This window comes from Hippopotamus amphibius, chromosome 6 (genome assembly GCF_030028045.1).
Source record: "Hippopotamus amphibius kiboko isolate mHipAmp2 chromosome 6, mHipAmp2.hap2, whole genome shotgun sequence".
In the NCBI taxonomy this organism is placed as follows: domain Eukaryota; kingdom Metazoa; phylum Chordata; class Mammalia; order Artiodactyla; family Hippopotamidae; genus Hippopotamus; species Hippopotamus amphibius.
The window spans coordinates 121,488,796-121,511,029 of record NC_080191.1 but is presented as its reverse complement, the minus strand read 5'-3'; the positions used below and the strand labels follow the sequence as shown (position 1 = coordinate 121,511,029).

The 22,234-nt window shown below is 36.2% G+C and overlaps 1 protein-coding gene across 3 annotated transcripts in view; it reads right to left on the bottom strand.

The window, feature by feature from the left end:
• Positions 1 to 22,234, bottom strand: part of RASA2 (RAS p21 protein activator 2) — a 126,570-nt gene that overhangs the window by 60,433 nt on the left and 43,903 nt on the right. For all 3 annotated transcript variants that reach the window (XM_057738761.1, XM_057738762.1, XM_057738763.1), the window contains 2 exons: positions 21,967 to 22,061; positions 6,088 to 6,164 (listed from right to left, as the gene is read on the bottom strand). In XM_057738761.1, the coding sequence (XP_057594744.1) occupies positions 6,088 to 6,164; positions 21,967 to 22,061 (172 nt within the window). The remainder of the gene's footprint in view (positions 1 to 6,087; positions 6,165 to 21,966; positions 22,062 to 22,234) is intronic.

The following is a 22,234-nucleotide window of genomic DNA, read 5'->3' as shown; positions in this document are numbered from 1 at the left end:
TCTAGTGCACAGTGCTGACTAGAGAATGGTATTTAGAAATCAAGATATGGGTGCTAAGTATCTCACTGCTACTGCGATGACACTGCTTGCAGGCCTTTTCAGTGACTAGAGCTATTATGTATATCCATACACACACAGACACACACACCTCTACATCTATTAGACAATCTCACTTTGAGAAGTCTCTCTTCAAAGAAGAGCAGAGAAATAGGGATGGTAGCTGGGAGAGTGGGCTGGAGATAAGGTCTGAGAAGGCATGTTTTTTAGGATGGCAGATCCTAGAACATGTTTACATGCTGGTGAGAACAATCTAAAAGAGCAGGTGAAGCTGATGAAACAGAAGAAGGGATAACTGAAGGAGTAAAGTCCTTTAGAAGGAGAAAGAGAAACAGACAGAAGAACTGACTCCCAACAAGAGAACGGGCATCTCATCAACTAAAAAGTGAGGACAAAAAGATGGAGGCCAATACAGGTTTGCAGATTTGGATTCAGGAAGATGTGACCAATTTACAGTCTGTAGTGATGGAGAGTCTTAACAGGTGTATTAGAGAAGCACAGCAGAACTCCACAGTGGTCGTAAGTACCTATGTGAGCTTTGTGATCATGAATTTAGTAACATTAGCCTTTCTGTGTGATTTTCTCCAGCAATATTCAGGCGCAGACTGAACACAGAGGAAGAGGTTGAGTTCATTCATATAAAGGGGATACAAACATAAAAGGGATCAAGAGAAGAGCAGGGGAGTATAAGGAAACTCTTACGAAAATGACTATAGTGACAGATCACAGAAAAAGACCTAGAAGAAAGTAAAAATAGGAGTGGGTAAGAATGTGGTAAAGATCAGTGGATGGAGGTCTTAATGAAGTTCAAGAAATGCTGCAGTACAGAACTTCCTGGTCTGGAGAATAATAGCAACTGCTGGAGTATGAACCTTTCCACATACTACTCCCCAAAACTGTAAGTTCAGCAAGGAGGACAAAGAAAACAATACACAAAACCATGCCTTGAGCATTACTGAAAAAAAGAAAATACCATGAACTTCAAAATACTTCTAAAGTTGAGAAATCAGCAATAAATTCCACAAACTATTACTGGAGTTCTGAAGCTGTATGGACAGTGAATACAGACAGTGGAGGCTCAAGTGAAAAAGAGAAGGAAGAAAATAATGCAGACCAGCATATGTCCACATACAGACCTGTTTGTGAACACTTACAGAGGTTTCTTTACAATAGCCTCAAATGGGAAACAATTCAAATATCTATCAACTGGTGAATGGGGAGACAAATACCATACAAAGGGGTACTATTCATAAATAAAAAGAAATGAACTGGTTTCCAGTTCTAGGACAAGATGGAGTGGATGCATACCTCCCTCTTCTTCCCCTTAAGCATACCTAAAAACCCTGGATGTTAAACAAACATAAGAAAATTGAAAGCTGAAGAGAAGAAGGCAAACCAATTAGAGATCTTGGGACCCAAGGAAACTGGAACCCAGCAGTGAATTCCCTGGGCTTTTTTATACTTAATATATCCCAGACAAAGTGCTAGAGAAGCTACCAACCCAGAAACACCCACCAATGGGAGCAGACAAAAAATGCCCTAAGAGAAGTCTAGTCAAAGGACCAGGAACTGGGCAGCTTAGCAAGACAGAAACCATTTTAAGACAATAATCATCTACTCCAATCAAACACCATGAAAAACACTGTGGCTTTACCCTCACCCCTATCAACAAAGGCCAAACATTGAGGTGAGAGCCTAGACTTCTACCACCGACAGGTTGTAATGAGCCCTTTCTCCCCATGGAGTCCGTAGGGACTTTCCATGGAGAGCCTGGATTCAGATCGCCACCTAGTAATGATGAGGTACTCCCTCTCCCTCATGCCAGGGTGGTGTCAGAGAAGGCTGAGTGGGAAGGCAAGACTTCACCACTTTCTAGGGGTAACTCACTCCTCCCAACCAGGTTATCAGTGGAGGCCACATGGAACAGTAATAAGGTACTCCTTCCTATCCCAGCCAGAGTGGTAACAGGAAGGAACTCAGGGGAGCCTGAACTACCACTATCATTCAGCAGTAACAAGGAACTCTTCTCACTCTTCCCCCAGGGGTATCAATAGTGGTTGAGTCAGGAACCTGGACTTCTACCTCTACCTGATAGTGATGAAATAGGACCCCTCTTCCCTCACCAGCAGACAGTCAGAGGAGTCTGGCTAAAACAGAAGATTTAAATAAGATACCCAAAATGTCTAGGACAGAACTGAAAACCATTCATCATACGAAAAACCAATCTCCAGCTTAAATGAGAAAAGACAATCAGCAGATAATAACACTGAGATAACAGGGATGTTGGACTTACCTGACAAAAATGTGAAAGCTGCCATCATAAAAATGATTTAATGAGCAATTATGAACACGTTTGAAATAAATGAAAAAACAAAAAGTTTTGGCAAAAAAAACCAGTAAGTCTCACCAAGGAAATAAAGATATAAAGAGGAACCAGATGGAAATTTTTGGACTTAAAAATACAATAACCAAAATAAAAATAACTCAACAGATGAGTTCAACAGCAGAATGGAGAGGACAGAGGAAAGAATCAGTGAGCTTAAAGACAGAACAACAGAAATAACCCAAAATGAACAACAGAGGGAAAATAGACTAGAAAAAAAAGGGGGGGATGGGAGGCAGAGCCTCAGGGATGTGTGGGACAATAACAGATCTAACATTCAAGCCACTGGAGTCTCAAAAGTAGAGGGGAGAAAGCTGGCAGGGCTGATAAATATAACAAGAAATAATGACTAAAAATTTCCCAATTTGGCAAAAGACATACGCATACAGATTCAAGAAGCTGAGCCAACATCAAACAGGATAAACCCAAACAAATCTATAGTTAAGCTAAAACAGAAAATTAAAGACAAAGAAAAAAATCTTGAAAGCATCCAGAGAGAAATAAAGGAAAATCTACATAGGAAAAATAATTTGAATGATAGTGGATTTCTCATAAAAAATCATGGAGGCCAGAAGGAATTGGTACATTTTTCATGTGCTGGAAAACAAACACAAGAACAAAACTATCAACCAAGAATTCTATATCCAGTGAAAATATCCTTCAGGAATGAAGGAAAAAAATCAAGACATTCTCAGATGAAGAAAAACTAAAAGAATGTGTCACCAGTAGACCTAACCTAAAAAAATGGTAAGAGGAAATTCTCTAAACATTAAGACAGTGATAAAAGAAGGGATCCTGAAATGACAGGAAGGAAAGAATATGGAAAGAACAAAAGTGTGAGTAAACACAACAGACTTAGAATTCTCTTCTTTTCTAAATTGTGTTAGATGGCGGAAAGAAAAATTATAACACTGTTTGATGTAGTTCTCAACTGTTGTACAGGAAATACTTAAGACAATTATATTGCAAATGATGGAAGATTAAAAGAAGGTAAGGTTTCTACATTTTATTCTAACTGCTAAAATGTCAATACTAGTAGACTATAAGTTACACATGTACAATGTAATACCCAAAGCAACCACTAAAAAAAACTATAAAGAGATACACTATAGATTAAAAAACACTATAGATAAATTAAAATGAAATTCTAAACAATGTTCAAATAACCCACAGGAAAAAGAAAAGAGAAAAAGAAAATAGAAGGGACAGAAAACAAAAAATAAAATGGCAGATTTAAACCTAACATATCAATAATTATATTAAAAGTAAATGGTATAAATTCACTAAATAAAAGACAGAAATTGGCAAAAATAGATTTTAAAAAGTGACCCAACTATATGCTATCTATAAGAAATTGTGCACAACAATTAGTTGAATCTGATTGGAAAAACACCAATCTCAACAAGTCACATACTACAAGAGTCCATTTACATAACATTTTTGAAATTACAAAATTTTAGATATGGAGACAGATTAGAGACTGCAAAAGATTAGAGATGGTGGTGGGGGAAGGAGTGGATGTGACTACAAAGGGGTAGCACTGGGGAAATATTTGCAGTAATAGAATAGTTTTATATCTTGATTGTAGTGGTGTATCTACACGTGATAAAATGATACACTGTACACTATATAGTGTCAATTTTCTGGGTTTTAATATTGTATTTATAGTTATGTAAGATGTAACCACTGAGAGAAACTAAGTGAAGGATACATAGGCCCTCCCTGCACTTCGCAATTTCCTGTAAATCTATGATTACCTCAAAATTAAAAAAAAAAAATCAAACTGCCAGAGTTCAAATCCAGGCTCTATTCTCTCTGCATGAATTTGGACTTATTTAACCAATCTGTGCACTGTTTTGTCATCTGTAAAACAAGGACAACAGTGTCTACCAAGTTATAGCAAAAAATAAAATATCTAAAAAGGATGAACTGATATATAATGTGGATGAATCTCAAAAGCATTATGCTAAGTAAAAGTCACAAGAGACTATGTATTATATAAATCTGTTCACATGACATTTAGGAGAAGGCAAAAACTATAGGGAGAGAAATCAGATCATGGTTGCCTAGAGCTGGATATAAAGAGAGGGGACTGAGCACAACTCTGAGTAACACCTTTTGGTATAGTTCTGACTTTTGAAGTCATCCAGATATTCTACATATTCAGTAAAATAAAAGTAAACCAACAAGGATGGGGAAAAACAACATTAAACTAAATGCAAACAAACCAAATCAATCCAATTAACTGTATTTCAAATGTACAACATAACCAAGCTGAGCAGGGGAGAGAGTAGTGGAAGGGGGACTAACCCAAATATTTTCACTCTATGTTCTCAGTCTAGGGGGAAAAACTGCAAACAAATCTTAACTGTTCTTAGTAGGTAAATCCAAATTGAAGAACATCTGAAAAAATAACTGGCCTGTATTCTTCAAAACTCTCAATACCATGAAAGACAAATAAAAGCTAAAAACTACAGCTTAAGGAGACTAGAGATATGCCAACTAAATGTAATACATGATCTTGAACTGTAACCTTTCTTGGAGAGAAAAAAATATCCTAAAGGACATTACTGGAAAAGTTGACAAAAGTGAAATACAGTAACTGTAGAGTATTGAAATATAAAAAGGGAGGGAGGGAATACGGGGATATGTGTATAAAAACAGATGATTGAACTTGGCGTACCCCCCCAAAAATAAAAAAAAATAAAAACAAAAAAAAACTACAGATTATAGTTCTATTGTAACAATGTTAAATTTCCTGAATTTGATAACTGTATTACAGTACATTTAAATATTATATTTAAGAGAACATCCTTATTCTTAGGAAATACACACTGATATATTGATCATGATATATACAACCTTCTTTAAAAGAGTTCAAAAAAATTAAGTAATATTATATACAGCATTGTAGTACACATAAGCACATAAATAAAATATATATATATTTCTATAGAGAGAGTACTTCAAAGGAGTTGGGGTGTTCATAATTAGGAGAATAAATTATAGTCTGGAGCAGGAGTAGGAGAGTAATATTGACCCTACTCCCTGGCTCTAAGGTATATGGGTATGGAGAATACATAGCCTTGGAGTGAGAAGGCAGTAAACAGTACTGATACTTCAGGGGATACTCATGTATCAGTTAAGACCAAGAGCGAAAACACTCAGAAGTTAGGGATATCCCATTGTTTGTTGACGACACAGAGGAAGGGTTTGGGAGGGAGGGAAAAGGTAAAGGACTGGGCTGGAACAGACTTCCAGAATCAATACTGGAAATCTCAAGGTACACATTTAGTTTTAGCCCCATGGTTCCTAATGCTCTGCTGTGTTTTATCTATCACAACTAGGAAGTCTTTCCAACTCCTTCCTGCTAGGTGGTTAGACATGTTTAGTTGTGATCCTATATCTATCATCTAACACACATTAAATAAATATTGGTTTAATGAATTAATGACTCATATATATAGCCTGAGTAAACTAGATGTGATAAAATAAACTGGAAAACAAATTAATAAAGGAATGGCATAGCAGAGTTCACTTCTGAAAAAAGTTTCTGAAGTATTTAAAATAGGGAGTTGGCTTAAGATTCAAAGAATACAAAATGGAGAATTATTTCTAGTTGATTTTGGTAAAAGAAATATGCTTACTGTACAACAAGCTGCTGGCACACAGTTCCATTTTCTGTTATCAGTTCATTCAGTTTTAATTCAAGGTGAACTTTACCCTATAATGACAAAAAAAATTACAAACTGAGAAGTCTATTTTACTGACAAAATATTAATTAAAGGTATGTACTTTTTCAAATGGTAGCCATAATATTTAGTTATTCACTAACTAAATATCAGTGATCCTTAGCACATGGCTTTGTCTACATTAAGTACTTGTTAAATGACTAATAACCAACAATGTAGATCAAAACCTGAAAAGTAAGCAGTCAAATGCTTATATCAAACACAGTATTCAAATTTAAGAATTTTATGCCCAGTTCGACAAATATTTATTTATCTCAATTATCATGAATTAAAAAGAAAGATAACACTTATGTTTTCGGAAATCTTGAATTTAGCAAATTATAAGATGTAGAATGCTTTTTCCAGAAAAGATAATCAATAACTATAGAGAAAGTATCATTAAAAGACTGAGAAATCATACAATTCTAAACAATAAAACTAAGTTAAAGCTAGTAAAATTCAATTTGTCAACACTTACTTTTCTCAAATAATTAAGATTTATGGACTATCAACTATACTTTAGGAGGCACTGTGGGAAAGGGTAGGAATCCACAGAAGTATAAAACAAAGTCACTGCTTACAAGAACTCACAAGTTAGTTGGGGAGACAATAAATAAAAGATAACAATATATGGCCAAGAGCAGTGATGAAAAACTGGGATACTGAAAATGAAAATAAAGGACTACTTTCTTAATCAGCCATTAATAAATGGGTTTTTTAAAAATTCAGTAGTATAAGTTTAAAGCAAACTATCAACTTCTCAAGAAACAAAGGCTTAAGAACAATATAATCTAGAGCTTGATATTTCTACCCTGCCACTGGTGATGAGCAACTCTCAACTGGTTAAGAATCCGTGCTGGATTACCTCCACCCAGCTGACAAGACAAACTGCCACATTGCCAAATGGAGATTTCAGGGGTGTGATATCTAGCGACTAATGACATAAGTAATTTCATCAGAGGTAGGAAAGTTTACTATCTGGTCACTGTTCCTCTTTGGAACAACCCCTAGACACACGCAGAAATCTAACATGAGTCAGCCTATTTTTAATGGGCATACTTTATACAAGAGTGATTCTGAGGTCCACTAACTACAAGGCTCAGGGTTACACAGATGAGCAATAAACATCGATGGAGAGAGAAAAGATGGCGGCGAAGCAGAGAGACGTGGAGTGCATCCCTCTCCACAGATGCATTGGGAATGCACGGAAGGACACAGTCATTCCCACAGAGAACCAGCTGAACACCAGCAGACGGCCTCGGACACCAGAAAGGGCTGCGGGGAGCCCAACATAGCTGGTAGGGAGGCATCTACGATGGCTCAAAGAGGGTGAAGCGGCGGAGCTGTGGCAGACGGGAGGGAGTGAGAAACATACGGAGGGTCCGCAGCGCAGCTCAGCGTTCCCGGACCGAGACATCGATCCGTGGCTGAACGGAGGGTCCAGGAGCGGGAGCGTGGGAACCGGAGGGCTGGTTCAGGGGGAGAAACATTGTTGCCGGTAGGGTCACGGATCCAGAGGATAGGAGGGAGGAGGTCTGCGGAGAGGAGTGCCGGTCCCTGAGAGCTGCCCGGCCATGATGGCGGCTGGAGGCTGCAAGCTCACGGGCGGGGGGGAGGAGCCGCGCACGTAGCCTCTCTCTCTCTCTTTCCGCGCCTCTGCAACAGGCAGGGGAGAGATGCCCGTGGGCCACCTAAGGCGCTCAGGGATAACAAGCACCCTCAGGCGCTCGGGCAGGGCTAGATTAAAACCCCCTGCAACGCCAGCAGCAGGGAGGCTGACTAGAGAAAAAAAAAACAACAACAACAGCATCAAAAACAAAAAAAACCCCAAGAGAGGCCCAACTCTAAGACTTTCTGTTTACGCCTGAGCCACCAGCGCCCTCTGCAACAGGCACCTCCAAGCCTGACTGAAACAACAGTGCGCCACTGCTCACTCACTCCCAGGAGAAGGAGCCACTATTGTACCCTCTCCCTCCCCACACACCGACGCTTACAGACGAACAATAAAGGAACCTCTGCTGGTCACAGAATAATGCAAAAAAACCCAAGGCAAGGAGAAGGACACGTACAGCTGAGACGCTAAGGAAACAGAAATAGTAGTATCAATACCTATTGAACTGGTCCATTCTGGGATCAATTCTGGATTTTTTTTTTTTCTTTTTCTCTCTCTCTCTTTTTTTTTTTCTTTATTAAATACAATCTTAGCCCTAAGGGATCTACAAGTTTTATAACATAATTTTTTAATGATATTTTTTATTCTTTTTTTTTTTTTTTTGCCTTTTTATATACTTCTATATCTAGCTAAGTTTTTGGTAGTATGGACAATATATCTCTCATACTTTCCTTTCATCCCTATCTTTTATACATTTCTATTCCTTTCTTTTTATTTGCATATTTCCAACCACATTACACTCTTCTGTTCCCCTTTCTTCCAGCCTTTTTAAGTTTATTTTATCTTAACATACTTATAAGCAACACTATCGGTCTGCTCAGACTCCTTGCTCTAGTCTCCAGATGACGCACTGCCTTGGTATTTAATATTAGGCTTTTGTCTTTATCTTAGTTCTTAGTACAGTTGTCTAATTACATTATGAGAATCTCCATTCTCTCTGGTGGTACTCTAGCTCTTTTCTATATTTGATCCTAGCTTACAAAATCTCCCTGGATTGATGTTTGTATGTGTAGGGTGTTATTTGTTTGTTTGTTTGCTTTTGCTTTTGTCTCTGATTTGTTCTGTTTCAGTTGTCAATTTCTGTTGGGTTTCTCTTTGAATATCTGATAGCACACTGGGGTTCTGTCAGGTCTTTCTAGAGCCTTATGTCCTAACGGATTCAGTAATTGTGTGTCTTATACATGTATGTGTTTCCTAGACTTAACATTCATTTAATCCAATACTTGGACATTAGTCTGAGGCTTGGACAGTCTTCTATAAACACCTCTATCGCCGGGACAAGCAATCCCAAAAGTTTGGACAACCATGAGGAAACAAAGAAACACCATGCAGGCAAAGGAGCAGGAAAAAAACCCACAAGACCAAATAAATGAGGAGCAAATAGGAAAAATGCCTGAAAAAGAATTTAGAGTCATGATAGTAAAAATGATACAAAATCTCGATAACAAAATAGAGAAAGTACAAGAAACAGTTCATAAGAACTCAGAAAAACAAACAGCAATGGATAACAAAATAACTGAAATTAAAAATATTCTAGATGCTATAACCAGCAGAATGACTGAGGCAGAAGAACGAATAAGTGAGTTGGAAGATAGAATGGGGGAAATAAACGCCACAGAGCACGAAAAAGAAAAAAGAATAAAAAGAATAGAAGACAGTCTCAGAGACCTCAGTGATAACCTTAAACGTACCAACATTCGAATTATAGGCATCCCAGAAGAAGAAGAAAACAAGAAAGGGTCTGAGAAAATATTTGAACAGGTTATAGTGGAAAACTTCCCCAACATGGGAAAGGAAATAATTAACCAAGTCCAAGAAGCACAGAGAGTCCCATACAGAATAAACCCAAGGAGAAATACACCAAGACACATATTAATCAAACTAATGACAATTAAACACAAAGAAAAAATATTAAAAGCAGCAAGAGAAAAGCAACAAACAACATATAAGGGAAAACCCATCAGGATAACAGCTAACCTTTCTGCAGAAACTCTGCAGGCCAGAAGGGAATGGCAGAATATACTGAAAGTCCTGAAAGAGAGAAACCTACAGCCAAGAATACTCTACCCAGCAAGAATCTCATTCAGATTTGAGGGAGAAATCAAAAGCTTTCCAGACAAGCAAAAGTTAAGAGAATTCAGCACCACCAAACCAGCCTTACAACAAGTGCTAAAGGAACTTCTCTAAGTAGGAAACACAAGAGAAGGAAAACACCTACAAATACAAACCCAAAACAATTCAGAAAATGGTAATTGGAACACACATGTCAATAATCACTTTAAATGTCAATGGATTAAATGCTCCAACCAAAAGACACAGACTGGCTGAATGGATACAAAAACAAGACCCTTCTATATGCTGCCTACAAGAAACCCACTTCAGACCAAGGGATACATATAGACTGAAAGTAAAGGGATGGAAAAAGATATTCCATGCAAATGGAAGTCAAAAGAAAGCTGGAGTAGCAATACTCATATCAGACAAAGTAGACTTGAAAGTAAAGACTATTAAAAGAGACAAGGAGGGACACTACATAATGATCAAGGGATCCATTCAAGAAGAACATATCACAATGGTAAATATCTATGCCCCCAATATAGGAGCACCTCAATACATAAGGCAAATGCTAACAGCTATAAAAGGGGACATCAACAGGAACACAATAATAGTGGGAGACTTGAACACCCCACTTACATCAATGGACAGATCATCCAAACAGAAAATCAATAAAGACACACAAGCTTTAAATGACACATTAGACCATCTCGACTTCATTGATATTTATAGGACATTCCATCCAAAAACGACAGACTACACTTTCTTCTCAAGTGCACACGGAACATTTTCCAGGATAGATCACATCTTGGGTCACAAATCAAACCTCAGCAAATTCAAGAAAATTGAAATCATATCAAGCATCTTCTCAGACCACAACGCCATGAGACTAGATATCAATTACAGAAAAAAAACTGCAAAAAATACAAACACATGGAGGCTAAACAATTCACTCTTAAACAACCAAGGAATCACTAAAGAAATCAAAGAGGAAATCAAAAAATATCTAGAAACAAATGACAATGAAAACACAACAACCCAAAACCTATGGGATGCAGCAAAAGCAGTTCTAAGAGGGAAGTTTATAGCAATACAGTCCTACCTTAAGAAACAAGAAAATGATCGAATAAACAACCTAACCTTACACCTCAAACAACTAGAGAAAGAAGAACAAAGAAACCCCAAAGTGAGCAGAAGGAAAGAAATCATAAAGATCAGAGCAGAAATAAATGAAAAAGAAAGGAAAGAAACCATAAGAAAAATAAATAAAACTAAAAGCCGGTTCTTTGAGAAGATTAACAAAATGGATAAACCATTAGCCAGACTCATCAAGAAAAAAAGGGAGAAGATGCAAATCAACAGAATTAGAAATGAAAAAGGAGAACTAACAACGGACACTTCAGAAATACAAAACATCATGAGAGACTACTACAAGCAACTACATGCCAATAAATTGGATAACCTGGAAGAAATGGATACATTCTTAGAAAAATACAATCTTCCAAGACTGAACCAGGAAGAAATAGAAACCATGAACAGACCAATCACAAGTACAGAAATTGAGGCAGTGATTAAAAATCTCCCAACACACAAAAGCCCAGGACCAGATGGGTTCACGGGTGAATTCTATCAAACATTTCGAGAAGAATTAACACCTATCCTTCTCAAACTCTTCCAAAATATTGCAGAAGGCGGAACACTCCCAAACTCATTCTACGAGGCTACCATCACCCTGATACCAAAACCAGGCAAAGATGTCACAAAAAAAGAAAACTACAGACCAATATCCCTGATGAATATAGATGCAAAAATCCTCAACAAAATACTAGCTAACAGACTCCAACAGCACATTAAAAAAATCATACACCATGATCAAGTGGGGTTTATCCCTGGGATGCAAGGATTCTTCAATATATGCAAATCAATCAACGTGATACATCATATCAACAAATTGAAGGATAAAAACCATATGATCATTTCAATAGATGCAGAAAAAGCTTTTGACAAAGTTCAACATCCATTTATGATAAAAGCTCTCCAGAAAATGGGCATAGAAGGAAATTACCTCAACATAATAAAAGCCATATATGAAAAACCAAAAGCCAACATCATTCTCAATGGGGAAAAACTGGAAGAATTCCCTCTAAGAACAGGAACAAGACAAGGGTGTCCACTCTCACCACTATTATTCAACATAGTTTTGGAAGTGTTAGCCACAGCAATCAAAGAAGAAAAATAAATCAAAGGAATCCAAATTGGAAAGAAGAAGTAAAATTGTCACTCTTTGCAGATGACATGATATTATACATAGAAAACCCTAAAGACTCTACCAGAAAACTGCTAGCACTAATTGATGAGTTTAGTAAAGTAGCAGGATACAAAATTAATGCACAGAAATCTCTTGCATTCCTATACACTAACAACAGAAGAGCAGAAAGAGAAATTAAGGAAACTCTCCCATTCACCATTGCAACAAAAAGAATAAAATACCTAGGAATAAACCTGCCTAAGGAGGCAAAAGATCTGTATGCAGAAAACTTTAAGACATTGATGAAAGAAATCAAAGACGACACAAACAGATGGAGAGACATACCATGTTCCTGGATTGGAAGAATCAACATTGTGAAAATGTCTGTACTACCCAAAGCTATTTACAGATTCAGTGCAATCCCGATCAAATTACCAATGGCATTTTTCACAGAACTAGAGCAAGAAATCTTACGATTTGTATGGAAATGCAAAAGACCCCGAATAGCCAAAGCAATCTTGAGAAGGAAAAATGGAGTTGGTGGAATCAGGCTTCCTGACTCCAAACTATACTACAAGGCCATAGTGATCAAGACAGTATGGTACTGGCACAAAAATAGAAAGGAAGATCAATGGAATAGAATAGAGAACTCAGAAGTAAGCCCAAACACATATGGGCACCTTATCTTTGACAAAGGAGGCATGAGTATACAATGGAAAAAAGACAGCCTCTTCAATAAGTGGTGCTGGGAAAATTGGACAGCAACATGTAAAAGAATGAAATTAGAACACTTCCTAACACCATACACAAAAATCAACTCCAAATGGATTAAAGACCTACATGTAAGGCCAGACACTATAAAACTCCTAGAGGAAAACATGGGCAGAACCCTCTATGACATACATCAAAGCAACATCCTTTCTGACCCACCTCCCAGAATCAGGGAAATAAAATCAAGAATAAACAAATGGAACCTCATGAAATTTAAAAGCTTTTGCACAGCAAAAGAAACCATAAACAAGACTAAAAGGCAACCCTCAGAATGGGAAAAAATAATTGCCTATGAAACAACGGACAAAGGATTAACCTCCAAAATATACAAGCAGCTCATGAAGCTTAATACCAAAAAAGCAAATAACCCAATCCACAAATGGGCGGAAGACCTAAATAGACATTTCTCCAAAGAAGACATACAGATGGCCAACAAACACATGAAAAGATGCTCAACATCACTCATCATCAGAGAAATGCAAGTCAAAGCCACAATGAGGTATCACCTCACACCAATCAGAATGGCCATCATCACAAAGTCTGGAAACCACAAATGTTGGAGAGGGTGTGGAGAAAAGGGAACTCTCCTGCACTGTTGGTGGGACTGTAAGTTGGTACAGCCACTATGGAAAACAATTTGGAGGTTCCTTAAAAAACTACACATAGAACTACCATATGATCCAGTAATCCCACTACTGGGCATATACCCAAAGAAAACCATAATCCCAAAAGAAACTTGTACCATAATGTTTACTGCAGCACTATTTACAATAGCCAGGACATGGAAGCAACCGAAATGCCCATCAACAAATGAATGGATACAGAAGATGTGGCATATATATACAATGGAATATTACTCAGCTGTAAAAAGGGATGAGATGGAGCTATATGTAATGAGGTGGATAGAACTACAATCTGTTATACATAGTGAAGTAAGTCAGAAAGAGAAGGACAAATATTGTATGCTAACTCACATATATGGAATCTAAAAATGGTACTGATGAACTCAGTGACAAGAACAAGGATGCAGATACAGAGAATGGACTGGAGAACTCGAGGTATGGGAGGGGGCGGGGGGTGAAGGGGAAACTGAGATGAAGCGAGAGAGTAGCACAGACATATATACTACCAACTGTAAAATAGTCAGTGGGAAGTTGTTGTATAACAAAGGGAGCCCAACTCGAGGATGGAAGATGCCTTAGAGGACTGGGGCGGGGAGGGTGGGGGGGACTCGCGGGGGGGGTCGGGGAGGGGAGGGAATACGGGGATGTGTGTGAAGGAGCAGATGATTGGACCTGGTGTACCCCCAGAGAAATAAAAAAAAATAAAAAAATAAAAAAAATAAAAGATCGATGGATCTCAACACAAAAGTCCGCATGAGAAAGCTAAGCTCTAAAACACAAAGGCATCAGATGTCATAAAATTAGAAGTTAGGTGGAATTGGAACTATATCTAGCAAATCTTCAACTAAAAATCTAGACACAAATATCTATAAAACCATACGTAATTTATAAAATAGGTCTCTCATTAGTCCAGCATTTAATACCCCTACTATTCAAGAGTGATCTCAAGAAGGTTCATGACCTGTAGTAGTTTATAATATTACTCAACTAGAATTCTGAATCATATTTGCCATCATACCAGCATCTGTGTCACTTGACTAATGAGTAAGCCTAGCCAACTGCACCAACATTTACATCTCAAAGCAGCTGTACCATTTTAACATGTACGTATTTTATGGTAGAAACTGTATACTAACAAGGCGCTCCCAACTGCTTCTCAGGAAATGTCTAGGATCTATTTTTAAAACAATAAAACTATTAATATAGAGTAGGTAAAAAGTATAATAATTCATTCACAACTAAAAATCATAGCACTGTATCAAGTCAAGACTGGAAATAAAAAGATATTTAATGAGGTTCTACCAAGAATCATTATCATTAAGTCAGAGTCTACCTAATATGTTCATTTCTCCCAGTGGCTGTTAAACAGAACATTCCTTTGGTATTAGTCAACAATAACATAATTATATATTAACCCGGTCAAGAAAAGAGTAGGGAGAGAATGAGCAGACACAAGACACACACTGTAAGGGTGGAACACTAAAATTAAAAAGCATTATGAGTTAAATTAAGGAAATTATAATTTCTAAACTGTAAAACACTACATCATTATATACTTTAACATGGAAAAGTATATATGATACTTACTAAAAGAAACAAGTCACAAAAGAGGGTGTATAATACAATGTTAATTTATAAAAATAAAATATACTATATATATATTACTATATAAAGGCTATCTACCAAAACATTGATAGAACTTATCTTTGGTTGGCAGGATTTCAAATTTTTTCTTTTTGTTCATCTAGATTTTTTTAAAGTTTCTACTACCAATGTGTTTTGCTTTCTGGTAAAGAAAAATGAACAAGAAGTTTAAAAATTATTTGAAGCTACTTTTTGTGTTAGAAATCCAAATCTGAAAACATTTAAGAAAAATTTAGTATTCCTTACTATAGTCACATGAAAGTTCAGTTTTACTTATATTTATTATCATTTTATAGATTTGGACTGTGGCAAAACAAGTTAATTTGGTGGAGGAAAGGAGACTTCAGCAAACAATATGAGTTCACCAAAACACTTCCTAGTTTCCCTTGAAGCCAAGGATAGTGGCTAAGGATAGCCATAAGATAGAGTTCTGGCCAATGAGATGTACACAGAAGTTGCCAGTAGAGCATCCAAAGAAGCTTGTTGAAAAGGACTCCCTAACTTCAGCAGTGGCCTGAGAGGCTGAAAACCTTACTCAAAACTTTCCACAATCTCATGCTGGGCATGGTAAAAATGAGCCCAGTGCCCACCAAGATAGAGTGGGCCTCGTAAACATCCGGGCTTTCTGTTGGAACCTTTAAAGGCCTATGCTTGAGTACAAATGATGAACAACGTAGACCAGCCTTTACAAACAGTGAAACCTAGCCTGGAATCAGCCAAATCCCTAACTGGATTAAAGTGATTGGCCTCCAGCCTAACCACATACCAAAAGCAAAAGTAAATCTTTTCTGGAGGAAGAAAAAAATATCATGCAGAGCTTCAAGTTATCCCTAAAATATTTCATATTTCAATGTCCAGCTTTCCACCAAAAATTATGAAGCAGGCCATAAGACCAAACACCAACCTCCACCACCACCACCCCACCCCACCCCTAAACATGAAAACCAAAAAATTAACAACCCAAGACACACAGATGTTGGAGTTAACTGACAGTTTTTTTGTTTGATTTTTTTTGTTTGTTTTTTTGAGATAGAAAACAAAAGGAAAACCTCAGCAAATACCTGGAAACTATGAAATACATCAAATGAAAAATTTAGAATTAAACAATAAAATAATCAAAATGAACAGATTAGCCACAGTTGAAAAGAGGATTGGTGAAATAGTAGATAGATTAATCAGAGAGGGAGACAGCATAAGAGACATATGAGATAGAGTAAAATGGTCTCTTATTCATGAAATTGAAGTCCCAGAAGAGAGGAGAAAGAATGAACAGGGGAGAAAAATAGAGATAATTGCCTGGAATTTTCCTAAACTGAAAAAAGACATCAAGGCACAGTAATCAAGAGCCCATAGGAACACCCAAGGAGGATAAAAAGAAAACCACGCATAGGCACAGCATAGTAAAACTGATGAAAACAGAAGATAAAGAGAAAATCCTAAGGCAACTAAAAAAAAAAAAAAACAGGGACATTACTTACAAAGTAACTGTAAGATGCTGACAAGGAACTATATTTGGTGATAAACATACAATGTGATTCAGTCCACAACAGCTTTCGCATTATCCAACCTCCTAAGGGAGGTTCAGAGACAAAATAGTATACCTTTTATGTATGTCAGAAAATAATGGAAGGTCAAATATCTGACACTATATTCTACACTTTTATTTAAAAATAAATCGAATACTTAAAGGGCATTATTCTATATATATTTCATAGCACTAATTAGGTTGATATATAAGCAATTATATCACATTAATTTGTATTAGGCAGCATATTTAGGAACTTATATTACTCTGGTACTGTCTGAAGGTTTATATTCTAACTTTCAGTTACTTTTACAAAAATTTCACATAGAAAAATCTATATTTTAATTTTACAGTATGTATATTCTTGGTACCATATAGAAGATACTATGTGAATTTCTGCATACAATTTGGGAAATTCAAATGAATATAGGTATTTGGGCAAAACACAATGCATGCATTTAAAAACTTCATCATGAGTCTAAACATTTTTTTAGTTTTTATCACAAAACATTAAGACCATTCCACAGGACACAGTATATTACAACTGCTGAAAATTTTTCTTCATATGAAGGAAATTTCTAGATTTCTGATGGATGTTTTTATATATAGTAATTAATTTCTATAAATCATTTTAGACACAACTGCCTATCTGATGAAAAGATAAATGTTTTACTTAATATTGTCTATTTATGGATGGATTTGTTTTCTCTTTAAAGAAGTATTTATTATGATCTAGAATGACTCATTCCTTTACTATTCCACATTTATAAATTTACAAATGAAATTTCTAAAATTCCTTTATTCTTATTATGTCTTACTTGAGCATGTAAAAAAAACCCAATTTATGCATTATTAGCGATAATCATTGTATTTTTTTAAATGCTTGTTTTAAATAGGTAAGGCAGAAGCCATATTACCACCCCACACACACCAAAAAAAAAAAAACCTATAAAACAATCAATAACTTACAGCATGATCCAGAAATTCAAGATAAGCTTGTTGGTAAAGACTTATTAAACTAAGTAATTAGACCAAAAGGATGTGATTGACATTACATCTGGATTTACTGCTTGTACAAGTTGTATGAGACAAACACCCTTAATTAATGAGAGCACCAACTTCTCCATATGAGAGATTTGGTTTAATCAGTCAAATAAAGGCATGCTTTTCTATCATAGTACCTAAAAAATGAAGAAAGGAAAAATACTTAAAGTTTGTTGTGAGTTCCAGGACCAAATAGCTAAAAGCATGGCTGCAGACCACCTAAGCCCAACGAGGATTTATAACAAAGGGCACCAACACAACTCATTAACTTTGCTTACACGGCAAAGAATACAGAAAAAGAACACCAACTGAAGTAGGATGACAACACCAGGACCAGAAACTAAGGCGAAAAATGCTTCAAAAAAGAGGGAGCAGTCAACAGTATCAAAAGCTGCTGAAAGACCATGTAAGAGGAGGACTGAAAAATGTTCACTAGACTTAGTAAACACAGTGTCATGGGTAACATTAGTGAGAGCTGTCTATGCTCTCCCTCTGACCCACTGTGGGGTCTAAAGGCAGATTATAGCGAGTTGAGAAAAGAATAGTTCAAGCCACAGGGGAATGCTGCAAAACAAAACAAAAAAGAAAAGGGAAAAAGAGTGTAGAAAAATGCTCTCATGAAATGTTATTAATATTGTCTTAAATGCTTGAAAAGAAAACTGAAAATAATTAACATTAACAGCAATAATAAAGCATCTGGGAAACAATTCAAAGTTAAGAGGTTAGTGTTCTTAGTAATTTTTGAACTGTTTTTGTATAAAACCCATCTTACTAGTATGGATTTCATTTGAGGGCTAAATTATGTTTCTGCATGTTAATTCCCTAGAACTTTAGAACTGAAGGGAATCCTATATACTGGAGTTCTCATGTCACAGTGGAAACCCTCAAACAACAATAATTTAGCAACTCTCTTGGGTACAAATGCCAGTTAAAGCTAGGAAATTAAACATCTCTGAAGTAGAGGAACCAATCATTTCCTCTACCCAAACCTCTTTCTTAGGGGGCAATGCCCCAAAACTTTAGTCCCCAATCATATCAAATTAGACTGCAGTGGGCATCTGACCCAAGTCTGCCAAATTTTCTCTCTAAATTGTGGCAGAGAACTGAGTCAGACTTTAGAGGGTGAGAGGGCCATATGGTCAAGCAGGCTCAAAGACTGACCTGGCATTTTTTAGCTGTCAACAAGAAATTTGAGTGGATTTATGGAGAGAAACAGAAGGGAGAGACCCATTAGTCTTATCAGACATACAAAAAGAATACAATGCAATCTCATCATTAAACCATGTTTTTTTCTTTCCCCTTCATTTTTGCAAAGTGAATAGTTATTAAAATTAGATGAAAAGGTAGAGAGAAAACATTAACTATTCACTTTACAAAAGAAAAGGGACAGAAGAAAAACATTATGTAAAGAGTGAGCATTTATACTTAAGGAGCACAATGAGCACATGAGAAGGGAGAAGTGAATCAGTGGGTCTCATTCCTACCTGCCTCTGCAGTATCCACTGCTATACTGACTGGAAGTCTATACTTTAAAGATACAGTATGTATTTTTCATTCACAGTGGTGCCAAATGCAAGTCAGCTAGTTTATGTAGTGGTCAACCAAAAACAAACAAATCACCCAATATTTCAGTGTACTTTATGAGAAATTGAAGTCTTTTCAAAAATAACTCTGACTATGTGAACTGTATCTAGTCTATTAAAGTAAGAAACCTGATCGCCACTTAAGATGCAGCGCCTCTGTAAATGACTGACAACTTCCTAGCTGTCACTGGCCATATTGAGGTTGTAATTATACTCCAAGGAGCTCCCTAGGAACTTTCTAATGTCCCTCCCTTTTCCTTTGAGCTAATGTGGGTGTGCTTCTATGCCTTATACTCATATTTTCCTAAGTGATTCTCCTAATAATCTATGTTGAAGCCTTTTTATGACCAACAGTACAGAATACTGAAAGGTAGTAAAGTACTGTGGTTAGGAGTTTTAGAATCAGACAAGTTCTTTATTGGAATGATGGTTCCCTCACTTAATATTTTTGTGACTTTGCAGACATCATGTAGCCTCTATGAATCCATTTTTCACATCTGCAAAATGGAGGTGATGCTATCTACAGCTCATAATGCTAATCTGAAGATTAAGTGAAATAATGCATATTAAGTCCGCAGTACTGTGCTTGGTATATGCTGTTCTAATTACTAACAGTAATTATTAGATTAAATTCCTACTGAACTCAATCTGTCTCATAGCTTTTTCCTTTGGCTCCACCAATTGCTCTTATTGCCATGATATTTTAATAAAATTTTATAAAACTTACACAAGTGAACAAATTTATTAACAAAATGGGATTTGTATGAATCAGGCTGCGTTTCTATCTTTTTTAGACTCACAAGGTTAATTTAATATTCCTAGATCAGCTGTGGGGCCAAACAATATTCCTAACGTACCAGATTAATGTGATAAGTGTTATGTGTTACCCCTCCCATCCCCTAAAGTACCCTTCCTTCTAAAATTTATTTCAAATAGTGATTAGATCTTACAAATTAACTACCACATAGGACAAAAGAACTGTAAAGGTTAATACCTCATGGTCATGAAAATAATTCGTAGCAAATAAAAATTGTCATGATATCTAACGGTTAAATGTTGTCTGCAGATTTTCATGTTTCAGACATGAGTTTTACATATACCATCAAATAAAAAGCCTGTTACCCAGTACTGATCTCTAATAGCATCTCCAATAATTATATAAAGAGTAGTCTACAGAAATTTCTAACTCTGGAGAGCTGGATTTGCTAAATCCTTTAGCAAATTATACTGGCCATTAGAAAAAGAATGGACTATAATAAACTACATCTTAAAATTATCCTCAAACTTCATTTTAGACCAAGTTTTCAAAGTCTTTTCTTATCTTTCTTTTTGCTAAAACTATTAAAAGGAAAAACCAGCACTTGAAAACTTTCACGTCTGCCTTTTGGTAAAGGCGTGTTAGGGAAATGGACACCTGACCGGTGATAAACAGATATTTTACATTTGTATAGCTATTAACAGCTTTCAAAATACTCTTAAAGGTATTTCATTTAATTCTCATAATCATATGAGTCAACATGGTAACTTTCATTCCCATTTTATAGTCAGTAAAATAACCACATATGAAAATTAGGACCTCAATTTTTAGACTTCTAGTTTAAAACTCTTTCCACTTCATCACATTGCCTCTCACCTGGATCATTTACCATATAGTATAACTGGGATAAGAATAAAAGTTATCATCAAATGGAAAGAAAAGAACAATAAAATGGGTAGAGTGGAAAAACAGGAGAAGTTTCAATTATATTTTGTACTTAAGAAGGGGTTTTAGCAAACAAATAATTTTTTGAGAATTTAATCAAACAGAATGCTTGAGAGGTTAGGAGGAAACAGAGACACAGGCACTTTATTTGCAAATATCTGTGGGTGTGTGTGCAGTACTTTTTTCTTGCCTTAAACTCTGAGTCACAGTGGCAAATTATAACTTCTTTTAGAGAGGAAGAATTCTGCTTGCAGTTATGCCCTTGGGAAATGGTTTCCCAATCCTTATCATATTTTATAAATAAACAGGGTTACAAAAAAAGGATTCCCTTTAGATAGAATCTTTGAGATCTCTTATTTTGGCAAGAGGAAAGAAGAGCTTTAAAGTGAGTACTGACACCCTTTCAAATAAAAAGAAAGGTGAACAACAGGAAGGGTGGGTATGGGAATAAAGGCTTTGCATGGTGGGTTCAGGCATGGTTTGAATAAATAACATTTTCCCAAGTCTACTTTATTAGAGAGTAAAGAGAGCATCCTAGTCAGAATAGATGAAATTACAGACTTCTAAGGATTCTCCTCAAAGTTAGAGTTAATAAAACATATCTCTTCCATTAAAACTGTTTCCCCATCTAAAAAAATTACTAATTTGCTATTGTAATCCAAATAAAAGAACTAAGGCAGGAAAAAAAAAACATCCTCCTAATATAAGCCCTCCCAAACACATACATGTGCACATATATTATTCTTGATTTCATGTGGTAACACATTTCCTTCCAGTTATATGTTACTCAGAGGTATATAATGTTTGGTGCCAAGATTTAAAATAAGGTATGATCAGCTTTCTCTAAATGAACTAGTATAATTAGTTCGCTTTTCACTCATTTTCTGTGTGTGACAATCTCTTCCATCACTTAATCCTTAATATTTACCTGAACCTCTGAATTGGAATCAACAGGCTGAAGTGAAAACCAGGTTTCTTTGCCACTGTGGTTACACAAGTCTTCTTTTTTGATGGCTACTTTTCCTATAAGAAATAAGTAAAACAATGAGGAAACATATTTTGTATAATCATTAACTTTGTAGAAAACATTTTAAAATAATTTGTTATCTGTTGATATAAAAAAATCCATTTTTATAAAGCATTTTTCTATATTCTAAAAGAATGAAAAGGTGCCTCATTTCCCTCTACCCCTTGGC